Below are 22,716 nucleotides of genomic sequence, written 5' to 3'. Positions count from 1 at the left end.
TATAGGATATCAAACTAGAAATTTATAGACAAATCGGGACTTCAGTGAAATCGGATGAGACTCATCGGTACGATCGTTTGCTATTGATACGCCTGCAGCGGAATATTTTATTTTTTGTCAAGCTTCTGGTCTCTGTCTTTGATCGAAAAAATCCAAAAGTTCAGCAACACTTTGCAATTGTTTGCCGAATCCATACGTTTTACGTTACACCTAAGGTCCATTCATGCACACGAACCTCAATGATTAAACAATTTTTCTCGCACGCGGAAAACCGCAACGTCCGCAGAAAAATTTATAATCTTATAACTGATAACCGGCAACTTCCGGGCTTCAAAGTCTCGAGTTGAACGCAATTTTCAAATCGCTTCAGTCGTTCGTTATATTAAGCAAGCACTGCATTCGATTTTCAAACCTCAGCCAAAGTGTTACAGTTCAATCGCTTTCTGGACATTACACCAAGTGTCATTGCTTAACAAAAGAATTGAAACATCAAATACATTGTTTGTACAATTACACTCTCGAGATGATGCTGGCAGTCATATGCCTATATTTCTTCTTATCGACCAGCATAATCTTGATGATCGTAAACTTCTGTGGCTTCTGCATATTACCGCAGTTGAAAAATGTTCACGGCTATATTTTTACATCTTACATTGTCGCGTACATCGGCACTTATTTTCTGCAACTGGTAGAATTATTTGCATTAGATGAAGGGAAAAAATTTTCAACAAGTATAATCGCCCAGAGTAAGATAAACAAAGATACATATAAACATATTATAGTAACTAAGTGTCTTCACACGAATTTCAAACCGACAACTATGCAAAGTAATTATGATATAATTATTCCTGTTCGAGAGCTCCAGAAACGGGTTACTTTTATCTTTGTTTTTATCGATATGAAAATATTTTCACACACCTTGTATATGACTGTCACTTATTAATAGAATTTTTCAACATTTTATTTGATAATATTAGACTAAAAAATATGTAACTTTTCAGTGGTTATTATTATTTTATTAATTCAAGAAACAATTTGAGTTGTTTTTTTTTTTTTTTTATATACATATCAGATATTGATACGACATTCGATTCGTGATATGTTATTATTTAGTAGTTGAATGAATAGAAATTCCGAAATATGTATATTGGTTTAACGTTTCGAAAATGTTTTCATGCGAATATATTCTGATGGTAATGAAATTTTCATCTAAAATCTAAAATTTCCTTTCTAGCGTTATTATAGTTAATGTCGGTAATATTTAAATATTAGAGGCGCGAATTGAATGATTTATTCAAAATCTAAATTCACACAAAAGTGTAAATTTTGATCTACGGTGTTGGCTGCCAACCTCCACAACTTTTTTTTTTTTTTGCTCATTTATTCTAGAAAGTTTATATATAAAAGTCTCACGTGTAATGAAGCAATAATAGTTTTTTGAAGCTGAAAACTAAAGGAAATTTATCTTTCCCCCCCTCCGCTCTAATTTCCATACAACGCCATGCAAAAAATACCCTCTTAAATGGTTATTTCAATAATTAATGAAGCTAAAGACTAGTCAACGAACTTTGAAATTGGTATAAGACCACAATTCGATCCTTGGTTTCGTTCATTCAGATTTATAAATACCGAAATCTCGAGAATTCCTTTCAGTGTCATTCCAATTGCAAATAACCGTGATTTGAACAGTAATTCCAAGGAGCAAATTAATAAATAAAATTAAAAAAAAAATAACTCTGTTTTTCCTGTAGTTTTGTCCATGTATTTCAGCCTCGCCTGTCCATTTTGGATGTTCGCCGCGAGCTATGAAATATGGCGGTCACTCCGGTAAGTATCAAAAGCATTTGTTTTAAAGATACAATTCATTGTTTATCGATCAGTTTCTCCTCTCGAAAATTTTTTTTCCTCAACTCCAGACAGCAGCACATAGAGTCCAAACAATATGCCAAGAGCCCAAAAGGCGTTGAGAAATTTCGAAGGAATCCCTTATTTACTTGATCAGATGATCGAAGTCACGTAAAATCAGAAACATAGTATAAAATAACAAGAAAGAAGAAAAGAAGCGCGTCAAAGCTTGCGGAGTGAAAAAATAGAAATTATGGTTTTACAGGGACTTTAATATCGTCGATCGCAACGAGAGCGAACGCAACAAGAAAAAAATATTATTGCGCTACGGAATATTCGGTTGGGGAACTCCATTTGCCACATATCTTGTCATTCTCGTTTCCCTAGGTGAGTTCGAATAATCGTTTTACGTTGACGGACAAACCTTTTTTTCGTTCATCGACTATAGCATTTTATCTCGTCACGACGCGATTTATGTGGCATGCCCGTAAACCGCCTGTTTTTTTGGCAAGGATAAAGATTTCAGGACGAGTTGAAGGCGAGCCGGAAGCGAGCCGGAAGCTAGTACTGAAATTATCCGAGGCAAAAAACGGTATACGGGCATGCCACATAAAATATTTTTTACGGTATGGGCATTGAAAAGCAAAACGAAGAGTGAGGTTATGTCGCGATCTGTTCGACGAAGCTACTTTATTCGCCAGTTTGGGATGCGCACTTCGAACTGCGCATCACAACTGCGGAATAAAGACTTTATTCCGCAACTTTGTTCGCTGCCGTATAAAGCGTCACTTTACGGAACAAAAACTGCCACAAAAAGTGGACTTTTCAATGCCCATGCCGTAAAACAAAATATTAATATCCAATTTGAATGTCGAATTTCTAATTCAGATTTGTGATTGACGTATCAAAAGCCCTTGGATGCCATATTGTATGAAAATATTACGATTTTTTTTTTATTCTGAACCGCTGTAATGGATCCACAATAATAAATTTTAGAATTCTGACCTTGGATTCGTTATCGGTGACCCCAGAAACCTCCGATTCTTAATTTCAATCAAAATCTGAAAAATTTCAGATTCTTTTCACCATTTTGGATTTCACAATCTGACTTCAGATTCGTGATGATTAACACAAAAAAAAACCGCATGATATTAATTTTCATTCCAATCCATTCATCCATTCTCAAAATATTATTGTTATTCGATTTTTTTTTAGAATTTCGAATAATTATCCTGTTTCGATGCTTTTAAGGTAATTAAGACGTTTTTTTTTTTTGGAAAAATTGATCGACACTTTTCACTGGTTTACAGGCAACACGGCGATACTGATTCTTGCCTTCTCCGTGGTACCAGTTATTCTCATATCTTGCAACATCATCTTTTTTCTCTGGAGAGGCTGGACGATATGGAAAAACGAGAAGAATATACAAAATTTGATCAATGAATCGAACGAACGTCAGATCCGACACAAAAAGCAGTGAGTTGAGTTGTTACATGAGACAATTTCAGTGACAGAACAATTCACAAATTCTTAATCACTAACAAAACTCTAGCAACATTAAGCCTGCCAACTACTCAGCTACTTTTCTCCGTTCATTAAAGGTTCAGCTTCTATTTGAAGACATCCTTGGTGATGTCTATCCACGGAATAGGATGGATCCCATTCCTGGTATCTACATCGCTTTCAACTATGATTGTAATGCTGGCAATAGATATGCTGCACAGTGTTCTCATGTTCTACTTTTTTGTTTGGAGATTTTTGAAAAAGTTACTGCGCCAAAAATGTCTCACTTTGTGTCGACGAAGTAACGCTGGTAACGAACTTAGTACTGAGCAGGAGACTAGAGTCTGATTAATTTCCCGCAGTTGTTATGTCAGGAAGAGCTTTGGACTGCCATTTTCTTATCTGAATATCGTTAGTTTTGATTAGTTTACTCAGTGAAAAATCTGCTCTTGCGGTGATTATGCAGGTGATTTATATTTTCTTGTTCCCATAAGATTATGATAATTCAAATGTTAGGATAAGTTACTTTTCATTTATGATAAAATTTTTATTCTACAACTACGTTATCAACTTTGATCCGATTTGTTTTTTTAGTAGTAGATTTACGATTTTTTCAATGTAAAACGGAGCGCTAAATACTCACCAATTTTTATGGTGTTTCTTGCTCCATGACCGTAAGATGTTAAAGCCAGAAAAATGGCAAGGATGGCTGCAGCTCTAGATTCGTTCATTCTCAATGTTGCACTTTCTGAAAAAATGTTCACAGAATGTGACGTTTTGAAAGAGTTATTAAATAAATTAACAAATATGTTTGTCGTCTGGAATGCAACATAATTTTTGTACAAAATTTGTTTCAGAATCAAATTTCAGTTAACTAATTCGCTAGTCAGTTAAATTTGACTTTCAATTATTTTTCATTCTTTCTCAAAATGTGTAATCTCAACTGATCAAATTTGGATTCACAGGCTGGGAAAATTTCTGGTTTGAATTTTACTTCGATCTCTCAATAGGTAGAAAATTTTTATTCTAATGAAATCCTTAACCCCGAGGAATTCGAAACAAATTTCAAAACTAAAAAATAACAATAAAATTCAAAAACGAATGAAAGTCAAAAAATTTCAATGATATTACCAAAAAATAGTTTCACGAATAAATATTCACGTATTCGTTGAAACTTAGCTCGACTGCAGAATTAATTTATAAAATAAGTAATAAGTATAAGTAAAATAATTTTTTCAAGTTATTATTCAAGCATTTTGTAATATTAATCTGTACATAAACGATCGATATTATATAAGCTTAATTTATTGTACAGTAATAATCATATGAAAATTTTATTCGTTAACAATTTTTCTAATGTCATTCTTATTTGTAACAAAAGTGAAAAGATGCTATTAAATTATTAAACAATTTAATCAATAAAAAATACTCTCTGCTATATATTTATCAGTGAGAATTAAGGTATTTTCACACAAAATTTATTATTAGTAGAAGTTATTTTAGCTCACGCGTGTATATCAGCCAATTCTAAGGCTCGAACGAGTCCGATGATGGATCTCGATCTGAGGAAACGCTGTCCATTAGCCCGATCACGCATGGGGGGGGGGGTGGTTTTTATCGAATACGGTGGAAAGCCATTCAGGGAAAAGAAGAGTAAAAAACAAACTGCGAAACAGGATAACAATAAACAAAAAAAAAAAAAAAAAAAAAACAACAAAACGAAAGACATTTAGCAGCGAGAAAAGAAGATCAAGGCATTATTTTAGAATAAAATTCCGTCTCGTGTAATAATTATTAACATATCCTGAGGCGTAAAATCGTCGTACACGTTTCTTTTCTTCTTTAAATTCCTTCAATTATTTGTCTCGATCTAATTATTTTCTAACATATATTTTAAATTTATCTTCACTTCCTTGCTATCTAAAATTTTAAAAATTCATCTCCATCATAGGAAGAGAACCTTTGATAAACGCGAGGATTACTTTCATGGATATAGATTGCTGCTGCAGCAGCGGCAACAAAGACTGTATTTTAAACAATATATTACACGTTGAGTTCGCAGGCGAGATTAGATTGAGCAATAATTTAAGTACATGTTCGAGTGATAAATATTGAGGCGATACTACTTAGTCGGATAATTGGTAAAAATTCTAACTCAAATACTCTGTGTTTAATTCATTGAATATTGTCAAGAGTTGAAAAATCTATAATTAATTAAGCCACAGAGGATAAAAAATATGTATCGAAATACTAAAACAAGAGTAAAATTGAATTTTAGCATCAAATTTATCAAGTGAATTAACCGATTTTCTAAAAGATTGATATCCTTACTCAAAGTTTCGACAGAGAATAATTTGGAATTAGCCGCTTTCGGAACTTTTCAAATTTCGGAAATAGAAAAAACAATGTCGAGATTGAATAATCAAACAATTTTCATGACTCTACTTAGACGAAGTCAAATTGATCACTGCAGATTCGAATTACAATCAAAAAATCTAAATGAAATAGATGAAAAAAATTATTTAAAAAAAAAAAAGAAAAAAAAAATACAACAATAAAGCTGATAAAATTTTTATAAATTTGTTCTGGAAACTTTTCGGCTGTGAATCATGTGTTTGAATATTCCGACGATATCCTTCAAACCCAATTGTCAATTCGAGTAATAGTAACTCTTCAGGTTCTCGGGTAAAACATCATTTGCTTAAATCAATACAGCAGCATGGAAATCAATCTGTCGAGCAAATAATTATTCCCGATTAAATCCGTGATGTTTATTCGGCAAATCCTTTCCCCGTAAATGCATTCATATATATATATATATATATTACATATCTGTCACACAAGCTGACTTTTTTTTTTATATATGTATATATATATATTTTTTTTTTCAGATCCGATGCGATGTTTTCGTTTCGAATTCCATGTACCTGAGATATTTATACATACATAATATTAAAATCACAATTAAATATTGTGCCTTGAAATTTGAATGTTTAGAATCTTCCGAAAATAGTTTTTTTTTTTTTTTTTTTTATTTTGAATATTTTTCGATAAAAATTGATACGATTTGAAATAAATCTGTTTCATTCAGCTGAGCTTTTTTCTTTATACCTCCATTTGTATTTTCAACGAGATTTTCATTTCGTACGGATGACAAATATAATAATAACAACAATTTGACGATTGGTTGGTAAAATTGGTGTTAAGAATCGATTTTCGGGCAGCCTGCAACCCCCTCAAGGGATCGGATCAATCAGTGAGAAGCGCAACAGCGGGATAATTCCGTCACTCTTCCAACCATTAGCGCTAATTGGTTCCACCCCTTAATTTTTCTCCCTTCTTATTTCTTCCCACTTTGTTGCTTTTTTTTTTTCCTTTCCTTTTTTAGCTTTCACCCTCCACCCCTAATTCCACCCTCATATTTAGCCTCGCGGAAAATGGGCCACTTTTCACGGTACACGGATTGCTGCCTGCCTGCAGTGTCTTATCCAGCTAGCCACTTCACTTTCTTGGCTGAATCGTAGGTCTGCAGCCTTTGCAGGATGCCCTCGTAGGACGATACGACGTTTCAGCCCTCAATTTACTAGGGACGCAATCACGCCGCAAGAGTGTTGAATCTCGGTTATCAAGAGATATATACGTACGTAGAACTACGTCAAGGCTCGCTAATTTCAAAATCATCCCCCGAGGATTTTTTTTTTTTTTTTTTTTTTTAGATAAATTACATTCACGGATGGACGAATTTATCGATTGAACTTTTGGGTGGGGTTGAAATTCTGAACTTAAAAAGTTCTGAAAGCACCGAAAACCGATTTTTTTTTTTGGCAGTGAAACTTAGGCAAAGAAATCAAACTTTGACGAAACTTCGATTAAATTTTGGGGTGAACTTGAAAAGCTCCGAAAGCACCGAATCCCGATTTTTTTTTTTTTTGCAGTGAAACTTTAGGCAAAGAAATCAAACTTTGACGAAACTTCGATTAAATTTTGGGGTGGGGTTCAAATTTAGAACTTGAAAAGTTCCGAAAGCACTGAATTCCGATTTTTTTTGGCAGTGAAACTTGAAACGAAGAAATCAAACTCCAACGAAACTTTGATTAAAGTTTGGGTAGGTGGTTGAAATTTCGAACTTGAAAAGTTCCATAAGCGCCGAATCCCGATTTTTTTGGCAGTGATACTTAAAGCAGAGAAATTAAATTTTGACGAAAATTCGATTAGATTTTGCGGTGAAGTTAAAATTCTAAACTTGAAAAGTTCCGAAAGTTCCGAAAGCACCGAATACCGATTTTTTTTTTTTTGGCAGCGAAACTTTAGGCAAAGAAATCAAACTTTGACGAAACTTCGATTAAATTTTGGGGTGGGGTTCAAATTTAGAACTTGAAAAGTTCCGAAAGCACTGAATTCCGATTTTTTTTGGCAGTGAAACTTGAAACGAAGAAATCAAACTCCAACGAAACTTTGATTAAAGTTTGGGTAGGTGGTTGAAATTTCGAACTTGAAAAGTTCCAAAAGCGCCGAATCCCAATTTATTTGTGCCAGTAAAACTTCAGGCAGAGAAATCAAACTTTGACGAAACATGAAAATTCAGAAATACAAGTTTGCGAAACTTCAAGTTACGATTCAGCAAATTTTGATTTCTGTGCTTCAAGTTTCGCTACCAAAAAATTCGGAACTTCGCGCTTTCGGAACTTTTTAATTCCGAAATTTCAACTTAGCCCCACCACAAGAGCGTCCAGCAGTGACCCGAGCCAACTTTCAAGAAGGCAACTTAAAAACCATCCTCACCCAAATGCGAAGTCGGAATTTGTGCCACATAGACACGAGTGAGTGTACTGCAAGAATTGGAGAAGCTTTATCGGTTTTAATTAAATCCGTATAACTTCTCGACGTCGGGAGGTCAGACTACACCAACTGTATCTCCTCTTCGTCTATAACGTGTGACGGCTAGAAACGTCGATTTCACGTCGTTCCGACGGACACACAGGTACTAGAATATCGGAGGGCGAACAGGCCGGACGATCCGCCTTCTAATCGTACCTTTTCTTTTCCTTTTTATTTCTTTTTTATTTTATTCATCCCCCTTTTCTTCTCCCCTCAACCCTTTGTTTATCCAACTATTCTTCGTCATCCTCTTCCCTCATTTCTCGTAACTAGCCCCTTTAACGTGAAGCAAAAAAAAAATAGCGGTTATCGTCGAACTAAATCATAGTTTTAAAGAAAATTGTGAATCCCCGAAGTTAAAATAACGATAAGAATATAATTTTTGACAGTATCGGTAACATTCCATCTTGTGAAGAGACAGTGACGAGTCGTTAATTCATTAGTGTAACGATCATTTCCATCGATCGAATAATTCATTATTTAATAAAAGTGTTAATAATAATAATACTGTCGTGACTGTGGAACAAATTAATTTCGTAAAATCTGTTAATAAGAAAAAGGTAATCAATCGCGTGAAATAAAAAGAATAATTAAACCTTCAAGATAAAAAATAACCTCAGTCCAAAAATTAAATTGTGTTTTTGAAAAACAGGATAAATAATTGACAAAAAAAATAAATAAATAAAAAAAAAAAAAAAATATGAAAGAAAAGAGGAAAACAGCGATGGAAAATTCTTCAATGAAGCGCGAAGAATCGAGAAGAAAATCTTCAAGTTTAGTGACACATGGAATGATCGGATTTTCTGGCAGTCTGTAGAAGCTTTGAGTGAGTAAGTGTTTAAAATATCCAAGTAACACTCGCAGAGCTTTAACGTTTTGTACTATCTATATATGTAGGTATAGACTGTGGCTGAGAGAGTGAATGAAAGATAAACATAGCCGCTGGCCAGCAATCTGTTAGATAGGTATGTGTTTTCGTCTGGATTCGTTGCACCGAGGGCGGTTAAAGCTTATAATTAAATCCTCATCGTAGTCGTTGGTAGAATTGTTTGTTATAACAACAGACGGAAAATAATCAGTAAAATACGAACAAGACAGAATCAGAAGATAAATTTTTTTTTTTTTTTTCAATCAAGATAATGAAAAAGGGTCAAGTAAAAAAGAAATTCACTTTCAGCCTATAATGTTAAGGGAGCACATCCTAGTAGAATATTTAAAAAATCGATCTTCATTTCATTCGCGTTTCTGAAATTTTTCAGTATAAAGAATTGCAGAAATTGCCATCGATTTGCCAAACTTTAAACTCGACTATCTAGAAACTACGTTTTCAAAATCCTTGCCTAGGATATCTCGTAAACGACAGGACAAATTTTTACCAAATTTCGACGCAATGTTTTTGTACATTCAGTCTCGTCAGTTTATTTTTTTCATTTTTTTTTTTCAAATTCGATTATTTATTTCTTTATGGTCGAAAAAAAGTTGTTAAATTTATGCCGGAAAACGTTTCGTTGACTGAAAGAAAAAAAAAAAAAAAAATCCCTACGCAGCGAACTGTTCGATATATATTACAGTTTTTTTTTTAGATAAAAATTTTCGAAATCTCGCCTACCTTTCGAGCCATCTACTCGGATGTGCCCCCTTAAAGCTCGAGACGAGATTTCGTCGAGTGATGGGATGTGAGGAGTGGTGAGGAGGGCTTGCAAAAAGCATCAACCGCGTATATAAACAAGTTTTACGATCTGTATTACTAGAATATTGGCGGATGTTTGAAAAGCGAGCGAACGAAGCGAAGCGAAGTGAAGTGAAGTGAAGCGAAGCGAAGTGAAAGGAAGAGTAAAGTTTTGAAAAACAAAAAAAAAAAACAAAACAAAACAAAAAGAAAAAAGAAAAACCACCACCCCTTTTTACATGTCTCTTCTTTCTTTTGGTGAAAATATTTCGCGGTTCGTTTCCCCCGTCTCCTTTCTGTCGAAACTAAATATTACACGGTGCATACTTGATACGTACTTATTACATACACACACGTCTGCTATACACGCATTAAACGAGAATAGTGTTAATTAGGTATCTGCAATACGGTCTAATTAAACTGCAGCTGCCGAGTTCTCGAGGTTGTTCAAGGACCACCAACGCTTTCTATACATATACCTTCAAATGATTACCAGGAATGGTTACAGGCGCATTATACACCAGCCTTTACGCCGGTTATAGCTGCCTACTTAGGTATTTCGTATTGCAAGCCTGCGTGTAAAGGTGCTGAAACTTCGAAATGCTCGACGAAATGCAACGAATCGTTGAATATTCACGCTACACTGCATTTCTGGTCAAAGTATACTGGAATAAATAATCTTTACGGGCAAATGAAAAAGGTGAAAATTACGTCAGACATGCCACAACAGAGGACAAAAGATTTTCGTTACAGAAAGACATGATCGACACTGTTTTTTGTGTAAATATGTCAGATTTTTGGAAACGTTAGTCGCGTTTTGTACAAAAAACGGTATTATTTTTTTCTCCCTGTGAAACGAGTTTTGTTTTTCCTTTCCGTCTTTTTTTTTTTTTTTTTTTTTCTTCTTTATTGCTCGTTGTTTAATTTACCGGGGTTTTTTTTTTTTTTTTTTTTTTTTTTTATCGCCTAACGGAGCACATGTGCTGAGAATTTCAAGTCTGAAATTTTGTAAAAGTATATAATGTAACGAGGTAATAAAGTCGAAGGTTATTCCCGCTGAAACAATCGACTTTTACACCTGCGTTACGTGTGGAACTTTATTCCCGACTCAATTCTAGCCACATTATTGACTTGAAAGTGTTTTCCTTTTACATTTAACTATGATCTGTCAGTGTAAAAAGTATAATGTTATTCAATGTTTATAATAATACAGAGAGACGTGATTCAAAATGGTAAGGAAATAGAGAATAATAAAAAAATTGAGAAATTAATTTCTTAAATAATTAATTGATTAATTTAGTTTTTTTTTTTTTTTTTTTTTCTTTCTTTCCCACAGACGAGGGAAGAAAAGTAACGAGGGAATAAATATGCCACTTTTTTCCCGTGTTTTCAGGTTAATAAAGTGAACATTATGGTCTACGGTCTCCAGTCGGTAGTAAATATTCATAACTGAATAGATTTGATAAAGTATGAAATTTCGGCACCTGATCTGATCGCTTACCGAGTTGCTGGAATTTTTTTTTATTATTATACAATAATTTTATGTATGTAGGAAGGTGTGTTATATATATATACACGTGTATATATATATATATGGATACATAAGCGGGTTTATTATAACTATAATACACGAGGAAAGCAATGACATGGAAGGAAGCCGTAGAGGGACGTACCTACTACCTACTACCTACGTACCAACCTACGTAAGTATAATGTACGATATCCCACGCGAAGTAGGTAAAGTTGAGTCAACCTCAATTTAGCACGTACACAATTTCCAGCAAGCCCTGAGCAAGCAAACTTTGGATTTTCTCCCCATTTGGGTATTGAAGAGGATTAAATTGTGGGGGAGTAAAGAAAGGAAAACCATATCGTTTGAATTAAGGCTAAAAAAAAAGTAGGCGAATTCCGAGAATTGAATCTATTAATCGAGTCCAAAAATAAAGATAAAAAAAATAAAAATAATCGAACACGACTCGATTGATTAGAACAATCGATTATTTCATAGTGTTTTCAAATGTTGCATAAAAAAACCAAAATTTAATAAATTTTAGTATATAGTCTTAAAAGCGGTCAAGTTTTTTGATAATTTATAGTTTTCGTTTCAAATTATTTTTCAATTTCAGATGAAAATATTTATTTATCTTTCACTTTTTGTATTAAATAGTTACTTGGTAAGTAAGACAATGATAATAATTGACAGTTAATCGCATAGATTGATGTTGCATTGCGTCGTTCGTGAGAGTAGAAAAAAAAATAAAAATAACCGATTGCGAGGAAAAATAATTGATTATACTCGATTAATCGTAAAAAACTAATCAATTTAATTCAAAATTGATTATTTTTGCTAATTCTTAGTTTCAATCGGAGAAACATGATGATATGTGATAAAAATTTCTGATGATCATATTCATGTGATGTAAAAAAAAATTATGAAAGAATCCCTAAAATCAAATTTTATAATTTCAGCTTTCGTTTGGAGTTTAAAAATTTATCTGTCTGTACGTTTTTAGGACGCAATCCAATTGCTCAAAGACCTGAATTAAATTTTTTTCAACGATGCCCAATCTTTGAATAACTCTTAATTCTTAACAAAAAGAAAAAGAAAAACAAATTAAAAATTAATATTCATAAAAATTTATCCTTTTTTTTTCAACTGTCACAAGTAGTTTATTATTATTTTCACTCGATAATTATTGGGTTGATATTAGGTTATTGAAAAACTTTCACCACTTTGCGAATCATATTGTTGTTCCTAAAATTCACCAAAAACAATGGAATAATTTTTCTTTACTTTCATTATCCGGGATCAAGCGAAGAAAACGTATTTTCATTTTGAAAATCTTGAATAATAAGGTTGAAAAACAATTGTGCATCTATTGCATGGTTGCAATTTTCAATCGCATAATCTAATAAGTATTTCTTTCTGTGGAAACAAGAAAACCTATTACACAAATCGTTTTATTCTTTTTTTTGCAGCTATGTGTATAAGTGTGGAAAAATAATAATCCGCAGTCGAGGTGAATAAATATATTATAAAATACCGAAGCTATTGTCGAGTGATTATAATCTCGAAACTGTTTCGCAGTAAGAAAGAAAGAAATTTAATTGCGTATAAAATGAGTAAGAAAAGAAAAGGAAAAGAGTTAACCGGCCGCGTTTAAGGAACAAATAAAATTTTTCATTCAAACATCCCGGAAGTGAAACTTCACGGATGAATTTTTTCAAGTAAATTACTTTTCAACGATAAAAATTACTCCCGAAACAATTATATATATTTAATTCGAACATAATTCTGCTTCTTTAATTTTCTCCGTTCAGTAAATAAATGAATTTCAAATTTTTCATTACTATTCTTATATGCATCAGTTCGAAAAAGAATTTTGAAAATTTTCTCAAACGCCAAATATTTTCCAATTCTTGAAGAGAAGAAAAAAAAAATAAAAATTTCGTAGTAATATTATTTCACTTGATAAAAGAACACAAGAAAAAAAATCAAAATTACCTTTTTTCGAAATTTCGCCTGAGACAAGTGTTTGAATCCTTTTAGAGAATAAAAAAAAAAAAAAAAAAAAAACATTTTGGAAACCTCGTTCTTTTCATTTTCTTAGAGTAAAAAGCTAAATCGTTGCTGAAAAACCGATAAAAATTACTAAAAGACGTATGAATTCGAATTTAGGGATAGCTTGCAGGGAGTTTTTGAGGTTGGAAAAATTCTGTCCTCGTTTGAGAAAAGAAATGGATGCTGAGTCCGCATTTGGCCAACATTTTTCTTCGATACTTCGCCTGCCTATCTCATCAGCGATCCTTGATGGAGCGATAAAAAAAGTTGCGGTTAAGGGGTGGGAAGGGGGGTGAAATTACGCGACGAGAGCAGGCCAAATTACCACAGTGATGATGATGATGATGATGAAAACGAGGGTGAAACCTATGAACGCTACACAAGTTTGTAAAAGTAAAAAACCTCCCTCCCTCTACAAAAAAAAAAGAAATTCGAAAAGAAAAATTATATCTACTTGAAAAAACAAAAAAAAATATATATTTATATATATTAATGTATTATTATTATTCTTACTTTTATATATATATAGAAAAAATTCTATTTAAACTTATTTGCGGGATGAAGAAAATGAGAGAGAGAAAGAGAGAAAAATGAAGAAGAAGAATCAAATTCTGAAGAATGTTTATAATGAGAAAAAAAAAAAGAATATTGAAATTCTCACCTCGTTGTAGAATTCCTTAAGTGGTGCAAAACCGGAAGTACTCAAGAGTGTATGAAACTATCACTGGCATTTAGGAATTAAGGGTATCTCGAACTGAAGATAAAAAGCATCGGCGATTATTATTCGGTGAATGAATGAACGGCAGGAATTATTCAGTATATAAACGTCTCGATTATACCGCGGATGAAACGAGGGTATTTATTTTGGTTTTAGGCGACGCTGAGCGTCGCGATCCGAGCTTCGAACCGGACTGATCTAAATTTGGTTCGCGACAGCCTGAATACTTCGAGATCTTTGCGAAGAGGCGGGCGAGACGGAAAGCGGCGTGAAAACTTGAATACTTATGCAGGAGGAGACTCGAAAGTCTGACCGGAAGTATTATTAATTTCTGATGTTGGTGACTTTTCGGTTGAATAATAAGACGCGATAATTTATTATTATTCGAGATACTTGATGATGATCGCAAATCGGGATTAAATTTATCAACAAAAGCTGACGGAAAGAACTTTTTTTTTTTTTCTAGATTTTATTTCATTAAACAAATGTTGATTTGATTGATATAAAGTTTTCTTTATTTCTTTCTTTCTTACGTTGGTATAAATAATCACCAATTTTAGATATCAAATTTTCATTTTTTTAGGGTAACTAACAAAAGTGGAAAACTTTTTAATTCGATAAAGTTTGCTATTGTAGAAATCAGAAGGATATTTTTGATTGTAATTGTAAAATTACTTATTTTCTCAAATATTTATTGTAAATAAAAATTGAGCAAACTTTAGTTTCGCGTTCAAATCAATTTTATTCGTAAATTTCAATGCGAGATCGAAATTTGTTTAATTGTTATTTACAATAAATATATTTCTTATAGTCTGAAATATCCTTCTGGTTTCTGAAAAAGCAAACTTTATCCGATGAAAATTTTTTCCTCTTCGTTTATTACTTGCGTAAAAGAAATCAAAATTTGATATCAAGAAGTATTCTAAGAATCATTCGAGATATTAGTGGATCGTAGATTTCAATACTTCGAAAATAACGATTAATCAAAATGTCCGATTAATCTGTACCCGTCGAAATTAAAATTACGAAAATATAAATTATTGAATAGAATACAAAAAAAAAGGAAAAACAACAAAATTCTCGTTGAAACGAAAATTCAAAATAAAAGAAAATCGTGGAATAACGTGTTCAGAAAACCTAAAAAAATTACAACAGTTCAAACAATGACGTAGAAAATATTAGGTCAAAATTGCTTATGCGTGTAATATTTTACGAATGAAAATTAATTTTTTTTCTGAATCGTTTTCCGATTATTTTAATTTTTTTTCTTTCTATAATCTATTTTCAACCAAGATCACGTTATATTAGCGTAAAAATTTTATCAAACAATATCTTGCCGCTTGTTTATTCCTTTGAAAACTTTGTCTTAAAAATAATTTATCAAAAAAAAAAGTATAAAAGATTTCAACGAATGGTTTTTTGTCTTCGAAAATTTCCTCTCGGGTTATTAAGATTATAAAGTTTCCCGACTAATTACCTATATATATCCGACATTTTTTATCCGAGGTGCGCAACGATTAAGTCGGGTTAAATACACCCGCAGTAAAATAATTCTTCGCGGCTCATTAAGCTCACGACTTTGCAGAAATGTGTAATATATATAAATATAAATACATATATATATATATATATATTTATACACGTATAGATATGTATACAGATATATAGAATATTCGCAGTTTTGCGCCGATTAAAACAGTTTTCAAGCCAATCGTTTATAACTCCATACTCAGTCGCTTATATAACAATTGTGCAAACTTTGCTACAGTCTCGTTTATTATAATAGATTGCTGGCAAGAAACTTTCCGAGTTAGTGTATTTATATATGGGATATTCCACGGAAACTCGACCAGTGTTAAACCCTGACCATCTCGAAATCATTTCATGTTTTTTTCTAACATTTTAATCGGTAAAAAACGTGACCTGAAGTTTCTTTAAATTCTTTTTTTATCAAACCGTTAATTTTATATAATTATATTTGAAGTCGATTGCGAATGCCACATTTTAGAAAAACTGAAAAAATCTAGCGAATGACACGAAATTTATTTTCCAATTTTTTTTTATCACCTAATTTGGAATTTAAAAAATTTTTGAAACTCAAGATTAACACAGGATCAAATCGTAAGCGTCAAATGAGGGTTAATTTACTTGTGAATTTTCGGTTTCACCAATTCTATGATGCGCCATTCTAGTCAGTAAAGATAAATTTGGGTTCAAAAATCTAAGAATTCCGAATCAGGTGATAAAAAAATGAAAAACAAAAATTCGTCCCACGTTTTCCTCAGCGGAGGGGTGTTTTGTGTCATTCACTAGATTTTTGAGAATTTTTTCAGATTTCAAATATTTATAATAAATAAACGGTTCGGTAAAAAAATTTGAAAAAATTTGAGGTCGCGTTTTTTACCGATTAGAATGTTAGAAAAAAACATGAAATGATTTTGAGATGGTGGTGGCTTAATACTGCTCGAGTTGGCGTGGAATACCCCGTACATACATGTATATATATGTATAGACACGCATATAATGTCTGTAATATAAGCGAAATAGGCAGAAATTCAAACCTGAGGGAGATATGGACGCGGTATTCGAGCAACGCAGACGTGCAAAAACAATTTCGCTGTTCGTTTTTTGCTGCACAATTTCACCGGTCTTGGCAACATCTAAATTTCTTCTTTTGTCAATGAAATAAATACTTTTTTTTTTTCGTAATCGGACGTTAAAAAAATTTATCATAAAGAAGGGATGAAATCCCGGCTCGTCTGGGATATACTGACAGACTCATTTCGCAAAAAAAAAAAAAAAAAAAAATCGGAGTCACGTATTCAATTGCGAATTTATTCACCCTTCACTCGTTCGATTATTTTCAAATTAAGCATCGGAATTAAGCGTCATTCAAAAATCAAAGTATCAATTTTAATCAAATCACACAACTTTGAGACTCGAAAATTATTGTTAAATTAATGAATTAATCAAAGTCTAGTGATTATTCATCAGCAAAATACTACAGCTTTAAAGTTTGAATTTATAACCCCCCCCCCCCCCCCCCCCCCCCCCCCCCCACACACACACACACAAGTACAAAACCACAAACAAGCAATCGTTATGAAGCGAATCATTTATTCAGTGATCTGGAAAACGGAAGTTATTTTGACGGAAATAATCGTAGGTGAAAATCGTAATGAATCTTTGAAAATTTTCATACATATCGGAAAAAATGTTTCAGTCTAATATCAGAGTTGAAAACGGAAAAAAAAAACTCATACACCTATAAACTCTAAGACACGTGTCCGAAGGGTTTCGAATGTTGTCGATATTTCGCGAAACGTATACGATTAGTGATACACGAAATTGCGACACGTAGAAGAGAAGAGAAGAGAAAAGAAAGAAAGAAGATTTTACGCACGGTGAGGAAAGAAAAAAAAATAAAAAATTTTGTAAAACGAAAAAGAGAATGAGAGAATAAGAAAAAAGAAAAAGAAAAACGTTGGACGTATCATGCTGGGTCGTTTTCGTGCTTCTGTTTTCTTTTTGTTTTTTGTTTTTTTTTTTTTTTTTTCTTTCGTATACTTTTTTCCCAGATAAAAAATAAGACCGGATAAAGAGGAGGAGAAAAAAAGAAATGAAATAAAATAAAATAAAATCCTTCTTCTTCGCCAGCCATGCAGCCATACCAGAATACCTGAATAACGCGTGTTTCCTCAAGCAATAACAACAATGTTATACCTACTTTGGGACAAAATTCGCATCAGGTATTCACGGTGTGTTGAAACTTGTGCGTGTATGCCATACATACTTATGTATACACACATATATATATATATATATATATATATATATATATATATATATATACATATTATACATTCTTTTCTCTATAAAGTGTTATTTGAAAGATAAAACCCAGATACTTTCGTTGGATTTCAGGTGTATCGTGAACCTGAATGATATACGAATCGTCTTGTGATAAAATAACCTGAGATTTAAATTATTTATCGTATCTATTCTTCAAAAACAAAATGATCGTTGCGTCGATTATTCTCTCGTCCGATTTCAATTCAATATATATTGCGCAGGAATTTGCGTATGAATAAATTGTAATTTCGTATTATTATTATTATTATTATTATTATTTTTTATTTATTTATTTTTGCTTTCTTTTCTAATGATTGTTATTTGTTTTTTTGCCCGATGCGAAAGATTCATCGAATTTTATCATTATTTTTTATTCTATTATCCTTATAGTCTCGCGCGATTAAGAAACACAAAAAAATCTTTTTCACAATCTGTAAACCAAATTATTCGACTCTCGCCGGCAGTTTCGATAATATGATAAAACGAATGAATCGAAAAAAATTTACAGCTTCTCGCGAATAAGACAAAACGATGATATGAGAAAAAAAAAAAAAATAAAAAAATAAACAAAATAAAAAAAAGTCATCCCAAATCGCATTTTCATAATGAAAGAAAAATCATTTTCGACGTTTCTGATTTAAAAATAAAATTTAACCACGCGATATATTGTACGATCTTTTAGGAAAAATTGCGAAAAATCTGTGAAAAAAATATTTGCACTTTGTTTGAGATTGAAAAATTTTTATACTCATCAGTAACGCCGTTGTTGTTGTTGTTGTTGTTTCTCCCCTCCCCTCCCCCCCCCCCCACTTCTTTTTCTTTTCTTCATTTTTTTACGTATTTCGAATTTCCTCTACAGGTATATATTGTATATATATATATATATATATATATATATATACATTTGCTCAAGGGTAATCGAGTATCGATTCAACTATCCGCACACGAATTGCTTGTGACATTGATATAATCTGTTTGTTTAACAATTAGCCTCCGGCTGGTGCAGGATGCGCACAAAATGCATACACAGGGACGAAATTTCCAATTACAACTGCAACGGACGTTTCCAAAGGTTGAGAATCAAAGGAGAAGTTTGCCGTTAATTATTATCATGACGATTAGCTTGTATAGCGATTTACGATTATTTTGCTTTTTTTTTTTTTTTATTCACTTTTTTCATAATCGCAAGATTTTTTAAATATTTCTGCATCAATTTGACACTGTCGCTAAATTTTTTCGCCAATCTTTTGAACCCTTTTCGAATCTTTTCTCTTTCTCATTTATCGCAGCCAATAGTTTTCAACCATTGTTGTGATTTATCAGCAACAATCTTACGACTTCTTAATGATTTTTTTTTTTTATCGCCCAAAATCCGTCTTACGATTATTTTAAATTCTTCGATTTTGATAATAATGTCGTGACTTTTTTATTTATCTATTTTTTTCTTCACCCAATACAAATCCTTACAATTGAGTTGTATAATAATAATTTATTCCTTGCACAGATTTGAAAAAAAAAAAAAAAATCAATAACAATAATAACAATAATTCCTCTTCATATCCAAAATACTTGTATTTAACGTAATTTTATTTATGACACAAAACAAAAAAAAAAAAAAAAATCCCTCGTGGTTAAAAATTCTTTTCGCCAATTTCCCAATATGCCTGAAATAAATTGTCATCTCAGATATTCTCCGTTTCTTTCGTAATAATATAGGATCAATTTTCATTAATGTATAATAAATATACATATATATATTTCCATAGCAGCGGTGTATGGATATCATCGATCAAGCTTACACGAATTTCCGTAATTCTCTGCAAGCTTGCAGGATTCGGTATCTCGAAATCGCGAAGGATTAGCAAAAGGTAAAATATTGTTAATGTATACGACGAAAAAAAAGGAAAAAAAAGAAAACACATATGAAAAAAAAAAGATACACACACACACACACAAGCATACATATACACATAAAAGCAGAAAAAGCACAGCGTAAATTTGCATGGGAAAAAAAAAGAGAAAACAGCGGAGCGAAAAGGTTCGTTTTTTTTTTTTCTTTTTTCTTCAAACCCTGGGGGTATTAAAAGGGTTTCAACTGATCCGAGCTTCGAAACTTTCGCCCCTCTCGCCGTCCAGGCAAAGTTTGAAATATCGTTAGTCAAGCGCGTATTATATACGTTAGTTTTAATACAGGCTTCCCGACAATCATGGACCGAGTGCATTGTGGGAACAAAGACGCTCGCTTTAGCAATACGTCGAACTTCTCAAACTATCGAGATATATAGGGGGAGGGGTGGGCAAAACGGGGTAGGCGGGGGCGAAATGGGATACCCTTAAGGTTTCGTAAACAATTACAATTTTCAAAATGTTTTTTTGTAACACAGTGAAAAATGATATATCGAAAAACAATACTGAGCATTATTTAGAATTTTCAGAAAATGTTGAAAAAAAAAAAAAAAAAAAAAAAAAAAAAAACTTTTGCCCTCCCTGACGTCTGAAGAATCATTTTTATTTTCTTTGGTTACAGTTTGTAAAAATAAAATAAAATAAAATCAGTGTATTCAAGTCCTCGAAAATTAAGTATTTCCTCAAGTACCCCGTATACATATTTTTTTTTTTTTTTTTTGTTTCTTTCTTTTTCTCATGTTATTTGAATGAAAATAGAAAATTGAGAATCGCGACCTTTAAATAATAATATTAAGGGTTCGTATTTTAACAGGGTCTTAGTTTAGTTATAACCTGAAGATTTTCCAATGTTCTTTGAATAATAGAAAAAAAAAGTAGTTATTTTTTTATTTATTTTTTTTTAATCACTCTACCACCTACATAGGTAAAATATATATATACAGTAAACAGAGAGATGAAAATAATACGTTGAATATAAACGGATGAAAAACGGCTGCCTATTTCGTAGCCACGTGATATCTTCCACTTGTCGGTAAATTGAATTTTACCGAAGCCGGATGAGTCCGTCCGTCAATTTCAAATTCTGATGACAAAATTATTCCATTAAAATTTAATAACACCTCGTTGATTCGAGGGTTATGGATAGTAAAGTATGCGGGCATAACGTGATCTGCATCCACCTTGCAATTTTGGGATAAATCATGGCTGCGGCTACGATACGGAGGTGATAAAGTGAATAATTTACAGACGCTGAGAGAAGAAGAAAAAAGATAAAAAAAAAAAAAAAAAAAACCTAAAAGCTTGTCAAAGTTATAATTTGCGCGCTAATTCGACGCACCCGGAAAGTGAAAGAATCGGATACTTAGTTGGAGAAAATATTCGAGAGAACGAGTAGAAAAAATAGAAGAAAACATAAAAAAAAAACAAACAAACTAAAAACTGAAACGAAAAAAAAAAAATATCCGCAGTACCGATTTGAACGTAAACGTGATGCAGAAGCTTCGCCCGAGAGTCGTGGAGCAAACTTTTCGACTTTTGCATCCGTAAGTTTTTCTCTTCGTTCTTTTGTTTGTTTTTCAAAAATTTTCTCCACCCACTTTTCCTTATCGCCAAGGTACAAGTTATAACTACTACGTTCATAATTACGAGTAAATACATCGCGTCTACCTATATAGTATACATAGTTTGTGTTTAATTAATTAGCGAGGTAGTAATATGAGTTGAAGAACTGCGGTAAGAGAAACAGAGGGAGAGAGAGAGAGAGAGAGAGAGAGAGAGAAAGAGAGAGAGAGCATGAAAAAACCGGGTGACTTTCTTTTTAGCGCACAATGATGAGAAAAATTTTTAACGTTTGATTCTTGCATTGATGTTGTTTTTTTTTTTTTCTTTTTTTTTATCAGACTTCGCGAAGTCTGAATATATTTTCGAAAGTGAAGGTGACAACAATGATAGTTACAACGTATCCGCTCTCTCCGGGTACGAGGTGTGGAAAAAGAAAAGAAAAGAAAAGAAAAAGAGAAACAGAAGAGTAAAAAAAAAAAAAAAAACCCTAAACGAAGCACCGTGAAAATTAAAATGGAACGAAGGGGGATGGGGGGAAGAATGAAAGAGAAAAAGGCGGAAAATAGCGGGTTTTGAAAAGTGTAGACTGTGTAATTATACTTGAAAGCTTGATATGAACGGAAATTCAATTTACCGTGGTTAAAAGCACCGCGTTCAATATATATATATATATATATATATATATGTACGCAAAGGTGAGTAAAATTTTTCCCCGAAACGCGTATCGGAGTGGAGAAAAAAAAATCAATAAAGAAAGAAAACCGGCGAAAGAAATTCGTTCATAAATCTGGGCAAAAAAGGTAACAAAAAGAAAAACTTTCCAATTGTAAGGTAGAAGAGGAGGACGAGTGGAAGAAAAAAAAAACAGCAGCAAGTACTGAGAATGTTTTGTGAACATTTGCACTATTTCGCATCATATCTCGTAGCCGACCGAAACGGGTTCGTCTTTTTTTTTTTCTCCTTCATCTTCTTTTCACGCAGCAGAAATTTTCTGAATCGGTTTTACGAAATTTCCTTCGATCGTATCAAGAATGTCATAGACGACGAAAAATTGTGATGCATAAAAAAAAATCTTGTTACGTTAAATGTAACTTAATTGTCGTTAAAAATCGTTTCCCATAAAATATCCGATTTTTAGTTTTCATTCATTCGCAATAACAGCTGCGCGGTAGACAAAAGGCGTTTGATTAAAAAATGAGTGGCTTAGTTTTGTCAGGTGTG

The 22,716-nt window shown here is 32.5% G+C and overlaps 1 protein-coding gene across 2 annotated transcripts in view; it reads right to left on the bottom strand.

Annotated features, from left to right (window-relative positions):
- LOC124414645 (glutamate receptor ionotropic, kainate 2-like) overlaps positions 1-14,381 on the bottom strand; it is a 68,252-nt gene extending 53,871 nt beyond the window's left edge. For both annotated transcript variants that reach the window (XM_046895648.1, XM_046895647.1), the window contains exons 1-2: positions 14,119-14,381; positions 3,992-4,096 (exon numbers count right to left, since the gene is read on the bottom strand). In XM_046895648.1, the coding sequence (XP_046751604.1) occupies positions 3,992-4,079 (88 nt within the window). In that variant the 5' untranslated portion in view covers positions 4,080-4,096; positions 14,119-14,381. The remainder of the gene's footprint in view (positions 1-3,991; positions 4,097-14,118) is intronic.
- Between the last annotated feature and the right edge of the window lie 8,335 nt (positions 14,382-22,716).

Source organism: Diprion similis, chromosome 14, assembly GCF_021155765.1.
Source record: "Diprion similis isolate iyDipSimi1 chromosome 14, iyDipSimi1.1, whole genome shotgun sequence".
In the NCBI taxonomy this organism is placed as follows: domain Eukaryota; kingdom Metazoa; phylum Arthropoda; class Insecta; order Hymenoptera; family Diprionidae; genus Diprion; species Diprion similis.
This window is presented reverse-complemented; position numbering and strand designations above follow the sequence as displayed.